Source organism: Chenopodium album, chromosome 15 (assembly GCF_948465745.1).
Source record: "Chenopodium album chromosome 15, dcCheAlbu1.1, whole genome shotgun sequence".
Lineage (NCBI taxonomy): Eukaryota > Viridiplantae > Streptophyta > Magnoliopsida > Caryophyllales > Amaranthaceae > Chenopodium > Chenopodium album.
Genome location: NC_137848.1, coordinates 4,465,036 through 4,481,776, shown reverse-complemented (window position 1 = coordinate 4,481,776; position 16,741 = coordinate 4,465,036). Strand labels below are relative to the sequence as shown.

General features: G+C 40.7%; 2 protein-coding genes and 1 non-coding gene across 3 annotated transcripts; all 3 read right to left on the bottom strand.

The window, feature by feature from the left end:
- Nucleotides 1-2,674: 2,674 nt before the first annotated feature.
- On the bottom strand, nucleotides 2,675-2,781 carry LOC145583702 (small nucleolar RNA R71). Its single transcript, XR_014100301.1, has one exon. It is a non-coding gene; the product is annotated as a small nucleolar RNA R71 (small nucleolar RNA).
- An 8,811-nt stretch (nucleotides 2,782-11,592) lies between these two features.
- Nucleotides 11,593-13,567, bottom strand: LOC145580642 (uncharacterized). The gene is made up of 2 exons (XM_081637773.1): nucleotides 12,690-13,567; nucleotides 11,593-12,625 (listed from the first exon to the last, which is right to left on the bottom strand). Exons 1-2 carry the CDS (start codon nucleotides 13,565-13,567, stop codon nucleotides 11,593-11,595), a joined length of 1,911 nt encoding a protein of 636 aa, XP_081493899.1.
- A 651-nt stretch (nucleotides 13,568-14,218) lies between these two features.
- LOC145580641 (uncharacterized) lies at nucleotides 14,219-14,707 on the bottom strand. Its single transcript, XM_081637772.1, has one exon. The coding sequence runs from the start codon at nucleotides 14,705-14,707 to the stop codon at nucleotides 14,219-14,221; it is 489 nt and encodes a 162-aa protein (XP_081493898.1).
- Nucleotides 14,708-16,741: the final 2,034 nt, after the last annotated feature.

Here is a 16,741-nt window from a genome sequence, read left to right as displayed (position 1 = left end):
TCAAACATCAAAAATTAAATCACAAAACCCTTAATTATTATTTAGATCTAGGATTAAATAGGGTTTTTTTTTCAAAAAAAATAAAGTATTAATTTTTTTTTCGGAAAAGGTGGCTGGCTGGCCACCACTGCCGGTTGTCGCCAGTCGCCGGCTGGTGCTGCTGGTGGCTGGCACCGACGGCCCACCGGTGGTGGTGGTGGCCGGCGGTAAGAGGGAGCCAAAAAAGGGGAAGGGGAAAAAGAGAAAGAAAAAGAAAAGAAAAATAAAGAGAAAAGGGAGAGAAGTTTACCTTGGGTTTTCTCCACTCTGGGCAAAGTTGATTTGCCTCATACGTGATAAGTGTTTTATTTGTCCACTTATCATGGCTTTTTAAAACACAATTTTGTACTCTTTCCCCTACTTTAATCCCTTTTTCTAACTCCTCTTGTGCTAATTTGCATCTTTTGGCTTCCCCGTTTCTTTTTATGTGTGTGCTCGTGCTTGTAGGTACGATGAAAAATGGGCTAATAGCATAAGCATGAAGAAATACTCTTTGGAAGCAAAGGAAAGCAGGAGCGGGCGTGCAGCCTTTTAGGAGCGGGCGCTCCTGCCTGAACTGCCACATTCTGCCTCCCCTGCGCTTTTAAGAGCGGGCGTGCACCTATTTAGGAGCGGGCGCTCCTCCCTGTTTTCCTACAAACTGCCTCAAACTGGTGCAAGAGGAGAGGGCGTGCAGAGAGCCCAGGAGCGGGCGCTCCACACCCAGGAGCGGGCGCTCCTTCTGTTCTGAAGCTCGATTTTGACGGATTTTACGATGTAACTTTTGGGCATATAAATACGACCCTTGGCTTCAGTTTTCTGGACCTTCTTCCCCTTTAGTTTTCTTAGGCTCTTAGTTCTTCTCAACCCTCATTAATTAGCTTAGATCTTCTCAAACTCAATCATTGTAGTAGATTAATTGAAGATTGTTCTCTTGAATTCAACAATTTCTCAACTTTGAAGCATTTTAAGTAATCTCTTTCCTCTATCTCTTACTCTTTAATTTCAGTTTTTATTTACTTTTAATTGTTAATTTCTCTCTTGATCTTGCTTAATTGTTGTTGCATGTCCAATCTACCTTATTCCTACTACTCCTCTTAACTTATTAACTTAATGCTTGGATTAGAACTTGTTGTTTTGATGTCCCTCACCATGTTTAGTGAGTAGTTAATTAGCTAGGGGTTGGGTGAAGACCCAACCAAGCCATGGGTTGATTGATGTTTGTGCTTGCATGTTCATTTTGGATTGATGATTGATTGTTAAAGAGATGGTTAATTGCATGTGTAATTGGATGGCCACTTATTGCTCATGTATTCACTTCTATGCTTGCATTGAGAGATGAAGTCTAGTTGTGAGCCTTTTCTTATATGGTTATGCTAATCTCCTCTTGATTATGGTTCCTTGTTTGAATGATGTAGTAGTCTTAGTTGCAACAATTAGGTGAGAAATCTCAATTGCTTGTGCTTTAATGCTTTCTTGGACCGATCGAAAGACAAACCCGAGTTAGTAGTCTACTTCTCATTGTTAAGACTTGGTTGGCCTATCTTGTTAGTTGAGTTTGGCTTAGGAATTCTTAGTGTTGTGGCTTCGAAAGAAGGCAACATTGAGTGCCCTCTCTATCACCCAATTTGTGTTCATGCTTGCCTATTGTTTTGATCCGTTGGTTTGGTTGGAGTCGATCCCTATTTCCCCCTAGTGTTTGTCTCCATAGTAGTTATCTAATCGAAACCCCCAATTTGTGACCGAACTAGATTGCAACCGTTTCATACTCTCGGTGCACTTACCCATTCCCTGTGGATACGATCCTCTACTTACCCTAGACTTGTCTTAGGTTGGTTTAGGTAGAAATATTGTTTGGTTTTAGGGTGATCGTCCAACGACCGATTATTTCCCTCTGCCAAAATGGCGTCGTTGCCGGGGAATGGCGTTAAGCATTGAGTTACTTATGAGATATGCGAGACTAGTTCATTTGTATAGCTTTATTTTTTTTTGTTGTTTTCTTTGACTAACCTACTAATCTCTCTTCTAGTCTTCTTTGTTTATGCCCAAACGCAGCAATAGGACACTTCCTCTAGTGCCGTTGAATCTTGAGCTTGAAAAAGTAGTAAGGGCAAATCGAAGAGAAAAGAGGGCGATAGCTAGGGGTGCCACATCAAGTGAGGCACAAGTGGTAGTTGAGTCTGATCATTCCAGTTCTAGTGAGTCTAGTGGAGACACCATTCCATTAGAGTCACCAAGGACAAATTCTCCAACTTCTCCACCTCTTCACCAATTTGAAATGGCCGCTCCGAACAAGACTTTAAGAGAGTTTGGTGTTCCTCCTCCATATCAAGAAGCAAGTGGGATTGCTACTCCCGCTATTGAAGCAAACAACTTTGAGATAAGACCCGCCCTAATCACCTTGATAGAGGGTCATCAATTCTCCGGGGCAAAGCATGAAGATCCCATTGCACATCTCAAGCAATTCACACGGTATTGTAGCACCGTGAAGGCAAATGGGGTGACTCCGGAGTACATTCTCTTAAGCATGTTCAAATTCTCTTTAACGGGCAAGGCAAGTGATTGGCTTGATAGATTGCCTCCAAACTCATTGAATACTTGGAATGAGGTGACTTCGGCATTCCTTGGGAGGTTCATTCCTCTTGGGAAAACGGCGGAGTTGAGGTCCAAGATTTCTAACTTCCAACAAGAGCCCGACGAATCCCTCTATGATGCTTGGGAGAGATTCAAGAGCTACCAACAACAATGCCCCCACCATGGCATGGAAGATTGGCTCTTGCTCCATGGGTTTTATAGAGGTCTCTTGAGATCGGACCGCATACTCTTGGATGGAGCATCGGGAGGACCTATCATGAACAAGCCACCCACGGAGGCACTAAAGATCATTGAGGATGTAGTTCAAAACTACACCGATTGGAGCCCCGATGAGAGAAGCACTTCCAAGAAAGGAGGAAAGTATGAGGTAAATGCTATAAACATGATTAATTCAAAATTAGATGCTTTATCTTCTAAGTTTGATCAATTGCAATCCTCTTCTCTATCCCCTTCCCCACGCCAAAATTTGCATGCATCTAGTTCTTTAAACGATAACATGTCAATACAAATGATGTCTTGTGATGCTTGTGGAAGTGATGATCATGTGACTTCGGAATGCTATTTGCTAAATGATTCATGCTCCCCTTCCCCTTCCATGGAACAAGTAAATGCAATCAACAATGGTCAAACCAATCCTAGGTATGACCCTTATTCCAACACCTACAATGAGGGATGGAAACATCACCCAAACTTTGGTTGGAAAGGGGGCCAAACCCAAGGAAATGGTCAAGGTCAATATAGTGGCCAAAGGAATGTTCAAAATAATCAAGGAAACTATAGGAACCAAGGTAATGGTAACTATGTGTCAAACAACCAAGTTAATCAACAAAATGACAATAGGTATCACCAAAGAGGTCAATATTCGTCTAATCATAACCCACCCGGTTTTAATGGAGGAAATAGACCTACCCTTGCTCCTATCCCTCAACCTCCTCTCCAACTTCAAGCCCCCCCTCCTAAGTCAAGTCTAGAAACAACAATGGAAAAATTTGTTAATGCTCAAACCAAGAAAACCAATGACTTAGAGGAGTCCATCAAGCAAGTGCAAGTTCACAATAAGATGCTAGAAACTCAATTAACTCAACTAGTTAATGCACTTAAAAGTAACAATTCTAGCACCTCTTCTCCTAGTCAAGAAGAACATTGTAAGGCAATTATGACTAGATGTGGGACTAGCATAGATGAAACTCCACCCATGAGCTTGCAAAAAGAGAGTGAGAATGAGGAGGTTAGAGAAGAAAAACAATGTGAGGAGTCTAAGTCAAGTGAGGATGAGATGGTTGTCATGAGTGAGTCCACCACAGTAAGCTTAACCGAAAATTGTAGTGCAATTATCAAAAACCACTCTCCCATTAAACTAAAAGATCCCGGAAGTTTCTCTATTCCTTGCTCTATCAAGAACGTTTCCTTTGAAAATGCCCTATGTGATCTAGGAGCTAGTGTGAGTTTGATGCCTTTTTCGGTTTATGAGAAGCTTGGTATAGGTGGTTTGGTACCCACTAATGTCACTCTTCAACTTGCCGATGGATCCACCAAATTCCCTAAGGGTAAGGTTGAGGATGTCCCTCTCAAGGTAGGTAATTTCACCATTCTGGTTGATTTTATTGTGCTAGGAATGACGGAAGATGCCCTCACCCCTATTATCCTAGGTCGGCCTTTCTTAGCAACGGGTGGTGCAATCATTGATGTTAGGGAAGGAAAACTCACATTAAATGTGGGTGATGATGAATTTTGTCTTACTATTGACCCTAAGAGAGGATGTCCTTCCCCCATGAAAGATTGCATGACCTTAGAGGCTATTAGTGATAATGATTTGCATATGTTGAGAATGCTTTGTGATACTAATCCTCTTTTCAATGTCCATGAGTCAAAGCAAGGTTTGGATAGGTTTGATGAGGTGATTGCCATGCTTGCTTGCCTCAAGACTATGCTTGAAGATGGTGAGTCCGATGCTCACAAGGATGAAGAGGGTGACATCAAGGCTTCCAAGAAGAAGAGGAAGGGAAAATCAAAGAGAAAAAGGAAGAAGAAGGATTCAAAGAAAAATGATGAAAATGAATTTGTTGTAGGTGTTAGTCAAGGAAACAATTTAGTTTTGCCCAAGATGGCAAGTTGTAAAAATGAAAACAATGGTGACAATTTGGTTTCGAACTTTATCCCACCTTGAGGATACTTTTCGAATTTGCGTCAAGCTAGTAACGTTAAAGAAGCGCTCTCGGGAGGCAACCCGAGTATTTTTGCTTTTACTCAAGAAAAAGAAAAAAAAGAGAGAGAGATGAAAGAGCTTAAACTAACACTTAACATTTTAAATGTTTTGTTTAGTGTTTTGTTTTGATGTAGGTAATTTGCTTGGAGAAAAGAAAGGCAGATTTGGAAACTACAGTTAGGAGCGGGCGCTCCTCACAACCTGCACGCCCGCTCCTACTAGCAGCATTCAAGGCAGGAACTTCCAGCAAGTTTAGGAGCGGGCGCTCCTGAAGGAGTGCACGCCCGCTGTTGTATACACAGAACTGGGCAGGAACTACAGAAAACGTAGGAGCGGGCGCTCCTTACCACCTGCACGCCCGCTCCTATATTCAGCTCTCGAAAAAAAAAAAAAAATTGAGTTTTGGAAAAATGGCAGAAAGTTCAGAAATTGTAGGAGCGGGCGCTCCTAACACCCTGCACGCCCGCTCCTACTGACGAAAAGCAGGCAGTAGCTTCCTCCAAAGGCAGGAGCGGGCGCTCCACTCTACCGGAGCGGGCGCTCCACCCCTGCCGTGTAAAAAAAAAAGAGATTTTTTTTTTCCTTATCTCTTTTTACTCTCTCTCATTCTCCACCTCTCATTTACCCATATTCATCTTCTCTCTCCTCTTTACCCACCTCTTTCTCACTCTAAAAACCCCATCTTCTCTACCTTCTCTCATCAAAATCATCATCAATCCTTCATTTTTTTCACTCAAAATTTACAAATTCTTACTCTCCTTCCAATTCTCTTTCTAAAAATCACAAAAATTCACAAATTTGGTCAAAAATTCGAAAACCCACAAAATCTCCATTGAAGAACAAGAGCAAGAAGGTGAAAGCTTGAAGAAGGAGGAGCAAATTTGGGTAGTTTTGGAGGATTTTAGAGTATTTTCATACTCTATTTGGTATAATCCACTTCTCTACTCAACTTTCTTTTTCAAATTTTCTTAATTATTGTTTATTTCATACAAATTGTGTAGTTGATTGCATGATCGGTTGGAATTGAACAATTATTGTTGTTTATGGAGAATTGTTAGAGAAAATTGTGAATGATTTTTAGAATAGTTGAAAATTGTGATTGAAAATTACATAAACATTGTGATTTTGTGAATGTGGTTTGTGTGAAATTAGTGAAGTGCATTGTTGTTGGAATTTTTGTGTTGGAATATATTGTTGGTTGTGTTGTGGAACAGGTTCTTTTGGATTTTTAAAGGGGGTTTGAAGTTAAGGGTGTGTGTGGAGTTGTTTGTTGTTAAGTGTTTTTCCTAATTACCCCTTTTCCAAACTAAAAGAAAAAAAAAATGAAGAAATTCATTGGAGGGATTAAGAAAAGAAAAACAAGTGAACCTCAAACATCCTCATCCCCTTCACAACGAGAAAACCCTAACCCACCACCAACTTTAAAAATCGATAAACGATTTAAAAAGCCTTTCGATGACCTTTCCAAACGAAAGATTATTCCAACCCGATTCTATCATCAACATTCAATGAGACTTCTAGGGGTCGATGAGGGAATTAGAAGAGTAGCCGAAAACTTCGGTTGGCTAGACTTCTTGGACCTTGCGGAAGAAACCTTTTCTTCCCTAACTCTTGAATTCCTCTCATCGGTTTCTATGAAGCGCATAAACCTTGAGGATGAGCCATTGGAATGCGAAATAAAATTTAGAATGTTCAATGTCGAAAAAACCTTAACTTTGACGAGATTGAACGAAATTTTTGAATGGCCCACCCTCAACCAAGTCTATGACCCCAATGGTACTTACTTCTCAAGTTATGAGGAGCAAGTGTGGTGGAATACCATTGCGGGGTATCCCAATTTCACAACCCGGTCTAGCCATGCTAGCCACATTATCCACCCCGTCCTTCGAATCTTCATGCGAATCATGAGCTATGCTTGTTTTTCTAAACAAGACTTAGGGAAGCTAACTAAAGAGGAGATCAAATGCCTCTTTCTAGCTTCAAGATTCGAAGGAAATGTAGAAGGGAATGTGAACATGGGATACTTGTTCATCAAGAGATGTATTGAAATAAGAGAAAGTGGAGAGATGAGCGGAGAGATTAGATGCGGGGGAATGATTTCAATTATTGCGAGGAAGTTAGGGTTTGGGTCTTTTCTAGACCAAATGACCCCGGTCCAAAGTTCTAACATGCTTGATCTTAAGGCACTTAGTGATATGAAGTTCCTTAGTGAAATTCCGGGCCGAAATCTTCGCTTTAGTTGGAAGGTCAATGGGGTGCATTATTGCACTCTCCCAAATCCGGCAGTTAATAACTCGGTGGGGGACACATGGCAAGTGCCAAGAGATCAACTCCCACGAGGTATGGCCGGTGGTGGCGAGAATGTACCCGTACCCCGTCGTATGAGTACATCCTCCATTCCCCAATCTAGGGTAGATGGTTCCTCTTCCTCCTCTTCTCTCTTTGATGTGGAAATTGCTTTCAACCAATTAAATCTAACCAATCAAAGACTTCTTGAACAAAATGAGTACCAAAGTTTTGTAGCGGAGAGAAGCTACCAACATCAAGTTGAGAGGGGAGACTTTCTCCCTTACCTCAACTATCCCAACCGTCCCGTTCAAGAAGGGCCGGTAGCGGGTTGGAACAATGGCCAACCCACCTACCCCTTTTGGCAAGGCCCGCGTAGTTCAATTGAGGAGCTTCGCTCCTTTCCCCCTTATGACTACACACAACCCGGGGGAAGTGATTATAGGGGCGACCCTAGCTATTACTATGTCCCCGAGGTTAGTGGAGATAGTTCATCTTCGGAGGTGCTCGATCCCCCCCTAAGGGGGCATTACGGGTTTCCACCCGGCTATGATGGTGGTTGGGGTGAGCAAGGTGTGCCGGACTTTGGCCATTACCGCACTTGCCCCAACTATGATCTACCTCCTTATGTAGACGCCCCGGCCACTTCTAGTGATGTAGATATTAACTACAATTATCACTATTCGCCGGGACGCCGACATAATTAGATGGTCTAGGCATTCTAGTCACCGTTTCATTGCCCCTTTTCACTTCTTGGGACACCGAGGACGGTGCCAATCCCAAGCTTGGGGGGAGGTTACTTCATTACCTATTTTGTTTCATTGAAACGGTGACTAAATGTCTAGCTTGGGGGAGTATTTAGGCCTTGCATAGAGTTGGGATTTGATGTTGCTAGTTTTGTGCTTAATTTGATTATGCTCTGTTTGTCTTGATAGGTTAGTTAATGGTTGAATGTTTGCATTTTGATGAGCTTGGTTTGGTTTATGTGCTTCATTTTTTATGATGATATTTGTTGACGAGCCTCCTCTCCTTCCCAAAAATCCAAAACCCAAAAATCCAAAGCCCTTAATCCAAATTCTTTAGTTAGTTTCTCCTTCCTTCCTCTTCTCCTTCCCTCTCCTAATCTTCTTTAGCTAGTTCCTCCTCCCTTAATCCAAATTCTTTAGCTAGTACCTATCTCTTTCCTCTAAAAAAAAAAAAAAAAAAAAAAAAAAAAAACATTTTTTTTGCTTTTAGAATAGTCCTCAATGATGATATTGGATTGCATGTGATGGATATTTGCTTTCTTTTGGTAATAAAATTTCGAGTATGGTTTAGATGCCCTTGGTTGAACATAGAATTGGCTAGTTTAGGCTAGTGTGAGAATAACCTTACCGAATGTACGAAACCAAAAGTCTAGGATTGTGGTAAGAAGGTGTCGCCCATATCGAAGGAATTTGAACCCCGAAAGGTAGTAATTGATCCCACATTGTTCCCAAAAGTGAGGTTGTAATATTTTTCAAGCCTACTACATTTTGAATGAGTGGCAAGGATCCTCTTTGATTTAGTACCTAGATCGAGAACTTGAGTCTTAACTCCCAAGATCGCGGCCTAAACTACTCTTAGTGATTATGAAGGTTGTTATGTATTGTTCATTCGCACAAAGTTAAGGCATGTCATTCTTGTTTCATTAGTTCAATCTTTAAGTTGTTATAAATAATAGTTTGTGATGTAAATGCCAAGTTTGAAAAAAAAAAAAAAAAAAAAAAAAAAAAAAAGAGAAAGAAAGAAAGAAAAAGAAGTGATGAATAGCTACCACCCTAGCAATTAAACAAGCTTGGGGGTGCATTTTTGTTTCAAGTTTATTCATAGTTTGTAACGGGTCAAAGTCAGAAACCTCTTTAGGTTTGCTCTTAGTGTTATATATCTTAGCTTGACTTTAATTGCAAAGCACTTCTAGTTTTCTCTATGCCTTAACTTTGTGCCGTAATCCTTGAGTCTTGTAATGTTAGTAGAATAGTTGAAGCCATAGTCGGTGGAGGGAGTTGGTTCACAAGCATATGGAGAGGGTACTTATCATTGAGATGTCGAGTGTTCTAAGCCTTCTTTTGTTTATTTTTCTTCCGGCTCCTTCGAGGAGTCATGAGACACTACCATTAGGGGGAATTTGAACTTTGTGTTGGGGACGCGGTAAGATTGGTTGAATGGACCAAAGTTGAGTACATTCGGGAAGGTTAGCTATGCCTTGGCTAGTCATGACCGTGGTTGATCTTAGGCATATACCTCATACTCGAGTTTTTATTGCTTAAGGATTCTTTTATCTTTACATGTGCTTTTCTTTGAGCGGACTAATCTATTGGTTTCTTTTGCGCCAAGTGAATTGCTTAGGGACAAGCAATTGGCTAGCTTGGGGGAATTTGATAAGTGTTTTATTTGTCCACTTATCATGGATTTTTAAAACACAATTTTGTACTCTTTCCCCTACTTTAATCCCTTTTTCTAACTCCTCTTGTGCTAATTTGCATCTTTTGGCTTCCCCGTTTCTTTTTATGTGTGTGCTCGTGCTTGTAGGTACGATGAAAAATGGGCTAATAGCATAAGCATGAAGAAATACTCTTTGGAAGCAAAGGAAAGCAGGAGCGGGCGTGCAGCCTTTTAGGAGCGGGCGCTCCTGCCTGAACTGCCACATTCTGCCTCCCCTGCGCTTTTAAGAGCGGGCGTGCACCTATTTAGGAGCGGGCGCTCCTCCCTGTTTTCCTACAAACTGCCTCAAACTGGTGCAAGAGGAGAGGGCGTGCAGAGAGCCCAGGAGCGGGCGCTCCACACCCAGGAGCGGGCGCTCCTTCTGTTCTGAAGCTCGATTTTGACGGATTTTACGATGTAACTTTTGGGCATATAAATACGACCCTTGGCTTCAGTTTTCTGGACCTTCTTCCCCTTTAGTTTTCTTAGGCTCTTAGTTCTTCTCAACCCTCATTAATTAGCTTAGATCTTCTCAAACTCAATCATTGTAGTAGATTAATTGAAGATTGTTCTCTTGAATTCAACAATTTCTCAACTTTGAAGCATTTTAAGTAATCTCTTTCCTCTATCTCTTACTCTTTAATTTCAGTTTTTATTTACTTTTAATTGTTAATTTCTCTCTTGATCTTGCTTAATTGTTGTTGCATGTCCAATCTACCTTATTCCTACTACTCCTCTTAACTTATTAACTTAATGCTTGGATTAGAACTTGTTGTTTTGATGTCCCTCACCATGTTTAGTGAGTAGTTAATTAGCTAGGGGTTGGGTGAAGACCCAACCAAGCCATGGGTTGATTGATGTTTGTGCTTGCATGTTCATTTTGGATTGATGATTGATTGTTAAAGAGATGGTTAATTGCATGTGTAATTGGATGGCCACTTATTGCTCATGTATTCACTTCTATGCTTGCATTGAGAGATGAAGTCTAGTTGTGAGCCTTTTCTTATATGGTTATGCTAATCTCCTCTTGATTATGGTTCCTTGTTTGAATGATGTAGTAGTCTTAGTTGCAACAATTAGGTGAGAAATCTCAATTGCTTGTGCTTTAATGCTTTCTTGGACCGATCGAAAGACAAACCCGAGTTAGTAGTCTACTTCTCATTGTTAAGACTTGGTTGGCCTATCTTGTTAGTTGAGTTTGGCTTAGGAATTCTTAGTGTTGTGGCTTCGAAAGAAGGCAACATTGAGTGCCCTCTCTATCACCCAATTTGTGTTCATGCTTGCCTATTGTTTTGATCCGTTGGTTTGGTTGGAGTCGATCCCTATTTCCCCCTAGTGTTTGTCTCCATAGTAGTTATCTAATCGAAACCCCCAATTTGTGACCGAACTAGATTGCAACCGTTTCATACTCTCGGTGCACTTACCCATTCCCTGTGGATACGATCCTCTACTTACCCTAGACTTGTCTTAGGTTGGTTTAGGTAGAAATATTGTTTGGTTTTAGGGTGATCGTCCAACGACCGATTATTTCCCTCTGCCAATACGTGGGATATTTATACCCCTTCTCTAGAAACCCTTCTCCCAAAACTTTCCTCTTTTAATTTTCCTAATCCCTTCCCTAATAAAACTTTACTTAAAATAAAACTTTCCTAAATTAAACCCCAACTTAATTAACATAATTAATTAAATAAACTTTCCTTTTATAAAACATTTCCAAACTTATTAAAATAAAAAATTAAAATACTTTAAATAAAACATTTTAATTTAATTAAATACTTCTCAAAATACTTATTTTAATTAAAATACGTATAGAAATACGAGGTATTACACTCCGGAGTGGAGGAGCTCACTTTCTTTGTTGTTGTCAAAACTATGCTTCCATCAGTGTCTCTGAAAACATCACCCAAACCAGCAATGCCAATACTAGGTACATGTGCATCTACATTCGCCTTTATGCATCCTTGGGGGGGGGGGCATTTCCACATAGCACTGATGGCTGTAGAAGCAGGGGCAGCAAAGGAGAAAACCTTCCTAGCGTATTCCGCTTAATCCTCCACCAATTTGCAGAACCCAGCCGCAAGAATAACAGCATCAGGCCACTCATTTTCGAAAGTAATCAGGTTCCTGCATCGCCACGCAGCCCACATCAGAGCTGCCATACGCTTCAACACACCTCCCTCCACTTTGCCATACCGCCAGATCCACCTTGCAACAAAAGACTCTATAAGGGCGTCAACTAAGTACTCTGCAAAACCACTATGCTCCCAGATTTCTTGCGCGACAGAGCATTCAAACAAGGAATGGATAATCGTCTCCCTCGCCACCCCACAGATCTGACAAGATGTTTCATCTGTCATATGCCATTGTACTAGGCGATCTTTAATAGCCAGGTTGCTTTTAACAGCACCCCAAAGGAAGTGCTTTAGCTTAGGCGGACCTTGGATTCTCCAAACCGACCTCCAACAGTCCTCATTACTGCCAACATCACCCTCAACACCTGTTACATCCCTCGCAAGCCAGTAACATGATTTTACAGTGAACATACCATTTTTAGTGCAGCACCAATAAATATTATCCCTGGTAGCGTGGCTTGGCAGAGGATTTGTGAGAATCATCATAGCTGCTGTTTCATTGTCAAACAGGTCACGAATTTTATTATTGTCCCACCTCACATACCCTTCCACCATTAACGCATTCACAGAGGTATTTTCATCCATCCCGTTCGGTTGCTTCAAAAAATGTTGCTTGCCGTCCTTCACTAACAAAGCGTCCTTCCATGCTTTAATGTCACGTCCATCCCCCACTCTCCACACCAAGCCATCACGAAGCAAGCCATTTGCACCCCATATAATCCTCCAAGTATAACTTGGGTCATGACCACGATTAGCTTCAAGAACGTTTGAATTCTTGAAGTATCGTGCTCTGAGAATTTTGGAAATCAAGGTGTTCGGATTAGATTGTAGCCGCGGTATTTGCTTTGCCAAGAGTTCTTGATTAAAGCACTTAAGGTCACGAAACCCCATCCCACCTTTAGCCTTTGGTAGACACAGCCTCTTCCAACTTTGCCAATGCAACTTTCTATGATTAACAGATGATCCCCACCAAAAGCGGCATAGAAGACCATGAATTTCATCTATTAAACCTTCCGGCACCTTTAAGATGCTTATCATATATGTTGGGATTGCTTGGGCCACTGTCTTTATAAGTACTTCCTTTCCCGGCTTCGAGAGCAATTTCTCCTTCCACCCATTCAATTTTTTTCCAAATTCTCTCCTTTAAACAAGCAAAAATAAACTTCTTCGATTTACCAATGATTGTCGATAACCCCAAATACTTTTCATGTCGATCTACCTCACGAACCCCCAAAGTATCCACAATAGCTTGCCTTCTTTCTGCCGTCACACTTTTGCTAAAAGCAACCTCCGTCTTACCTAGATTAACTTTCTGACCAGATGCTCTCTCATATAAACTGATTATCTCAGCTATCTTCGAACATTCCTGCAGAGTAGCTTTTGCAAATAAAATACTATCATCGGCAAAAAACAAATGGGACACCCTAGGAGCCGATCGACATATTTTTGCACCACTTAATTTTTGTTCATGAGCAGCTTTTAATAATAAAACCGAGAAAGCATATGCACATAAAAGAAACAAATACGGGGAAATAGGGTCACCTTGCCGAAGACCCCTAGATGGAGTAACTGAGCCGCATATTTCATTATTCACCTTAAAAGAGAAAGAGACACTTGAAATACAATTCATAAATCTTTGTATCCAATTTGCAGAGAAACCCATCTTGCCCATCACCCATTCCAGAAAGTACCACTCTACTCTGTCATGTGCCTTGCTCATGTCCAATTTTAATGATACGAAACCATGTCTCCCCTCTCCACCCCTTTTCATAGAGTGGAAAATCTCAAAAGCAATCATGGCATTATCAGTAATCAAGCGCCCTAGAACAAAAGCACTTTGATTTACGGAAATAATATCATCAAGAAAAAACTTCAATTTATTCGCCATAGTTTTTGATATTATTTTGTAAATCACATTGCAACAATTTATTGGTCTAAACTCAATCATGAACTTAGGATCGTTGCATTTGGGGATTAATACAATGCAAGTTCTATTAATTCCTGTTAAATCAACCAAGCCATTCCACCAATTTTTAATAAGAGTAACAATATCAGGGCCAAGTATATACCAAAATTTCTGAAAGAAAAGAGCATGCATACCGTCCGTCCCTAGAGCCTTATCGGGTGCATCTGGAAGAGAGCATTTTTAATCTCCACCAAACTCGGTTCTTCATCAAGTACCTTGTTCATGTCAGCCGAAACAAGGTACTCTACACTATCAAGTGCTGCCTCAATGTTGGATGGGTTACTTGTCGTAAAAAGGAAGGTAAAATACTCTGCCATAATGGACTTAATTTGGTTATCACCAACCCGCCACTCTCCATTAGCATTAAACATCCCATTAATGCTATTCTTCTTATGTCTTTGACTCGCCTTATGGTGAAAATAAGTCGTATTTTTGTCTCCGTCTCGCATCTCATTAGCTCGGGATCTAGCATACCAATACGACTCCTCCATTCTACATAGCTCATTAATTTCCCCCTGCAATTTGTTCACACCTCGCTAGCATAGAGGCATCGACATGAGTTGCTTGTGCTTCTTATAAGTCGCTCTCTTTCAATCTGATTTTCTTATGAACTTCACCAAAAGAGCCTGCTGCCCATTTCTTCAAATAATCAGCACACATAGCAATTCGGGCATGAGGTTCACGCCCCTCCCCATCTTTCCAGGCCTTCGACACCACCTCTCCACAATCCTCCCTAGACAACCACATAGACTCAAACCGGAACAACCTCTTTTTCCTACCCCTTTCGAAATAGTTAATAGTATCCAGTAAGATAGGAGAATGGTCCGAAGAAACTCTAGCCAAGTGCTTGACCGAGTAATTTGGATGCAAATTACACCAATTATCATCACCCATGGACCTGTCCAATCTCTCTCGAACTACCGTGTCTACATAATTTCCCCTCTGCCATGTATAAATACACCCTTTATACCCTAGATCACGGAGTTCACAAACATTAATATCTTCTCTAAACGCATCCATTAGACTCTCTCTTCTAATTGCCCCACCATCCTTTTCCGCCATACTCACAATTTCATTAAAATCACCAAACATAACACACGGGGTACTACAAGATTGTTTTAAATTTTTCATCATATCCCATGTTTTATGCTTGTTTTCCGTTTCTGGCCACCCATAAACTCCAACAGCTCTCCATATCGGAATACCTTCCCCATCACATACTGATAAGTCTATTTTATATAGTATTTTACCCCCGTCCCTTGGTCATAATTAGTAGTGCTTTTGGCTCTTTAGAGCCACTTTTATTACTAATATGTGTTTTCTAGTGTTTTCGTAGTTTTGGTTGAGTTTTATAGGGAATTGCACTCTTGGAGCATTTTTCCGGGATTTTATGAAGCGGCTACGAGCATTGGAGGAGCACGACCATCTTTCATAGCCCAAGATCGGTTAGAGTCATCGAACCGGTGATTAAGGGCTCGACTTATGAGAAGATGAGGCATTGGACCGAATGATTAAAGCCCCAAGGAGGATATTTGGTTTGGGCCGAGTTACAAGCCTAAACAAGGAGTCCAAGTAGCCCGAAGGGTCTCCGCCCGATGGCACGCCCGATCGGGCGCGAGAAGAGAAGCTCACGAAGGAAAAAAGGCGGGTCTGATCGGGCGGTGCCTCGCCCGATCGGGCGCGTGTTTCTGAGGAGAAGTTTAAGCGTCGTTTAAGTTGTTTTAATTTAGGATTTTCAAGCTGAGTTTTTGGGATACGCTTTTGTTAAGCGAGTTTAGTATTCTTTTTTTCTCCCTTCCCTGACTCTCTCTCTCTCTTTTTCTCTCTCTAACTTTTCTCTCTCTCTCCTCTTAAACTCTAGTATTATTTTCTCTTTCTGCAACTCTTTGTTTAATTCCATCTCTTGTTTCCTTCAACTTTGGTAACGATTTCTTCTCCTTTAATCTCAGCTATTTATTTTATTTCTTCCATCCTGACTTGTTTAATTGCTTTGTTTAGTTTATGTTCGATTATGTCTGAGTAGTTTTCTTTCTAGGGTTTATGGGGATCCATAAATAATATGAAGGGGTAATTTATTGTTGTTGATTGTCAAAGCTTGATTAATTTCCTATTGATTGATTTAATGCTCTGTGACTAGATTAGGCCTGATCTTTTATGCATGAGTTTGACAATATTGATTCGAGATTCGAGAGATGAGAATTGATGTTTAGGTCTAGTTTCAATAGGCAGGTTAATTTATAAATGGTTAAGTCGAGATTCGAGAGATGAGATTTAATACCAGTAGATTAATTCTGTGATTGTAATACGTAGCGAAAGCCCTTTATGATCTGATTAATTGATGCATTGATGATTGATTATTATGTTTTACCCTGAAATATTATTTATTGGTGAACCTATGCCCTAGGTCTTTTATTCCTTGATTTTCCTCCTACTTTTATTACTTTCCACTTTTACTCCTAGTAGTTTAGTCCTCCTTTATAATAAAAAATTGGTTACTTGATAATCTAGATTATATAGATTTATTAGGAATAAATTGACTTGTTTCCCTGTGGTTCGACCCTTCTTCCCTTTCTACATAGTTAGTGGATTTAGGTATTATTTTTTATTAGGTGATTACGACTTTAGCCTATCACATACATTTGCAGCAAAATGATGATCCGAGTAAGATATTATACTCACATTAAGATCACGCCACCAAAAACAAAGACCCCCCGACCTTCCATTACTACTCAAACAAATACCATGTTCATAACCACATCGCCTTTTAATTCTCTCCATCACACTACTATCAGATTTTTATCTCCATTAAAAACACAAAATTTGGCCTCTCTTTCCAACATAAATCCCGGAAAGTCCTTTCCGTTGTCGGGTTGCCAATCCCGAAGACGTTCCAGCTTAATATTTTCATTTTCGTTTGAGGGATTGGCTCATACCAACTCCCTCTACTTGGATATAACTGTCCCCAGCACACTTAGCAACCTTCCTTATCTTCTCACCCTCCCCTACACCTTGGATCACCTCACAGACCATCATATCACTCCCTCTCTTTTTCATTTTTTTCACTTCCTCCCCAAGTCCACTACTGGTCATTACCCC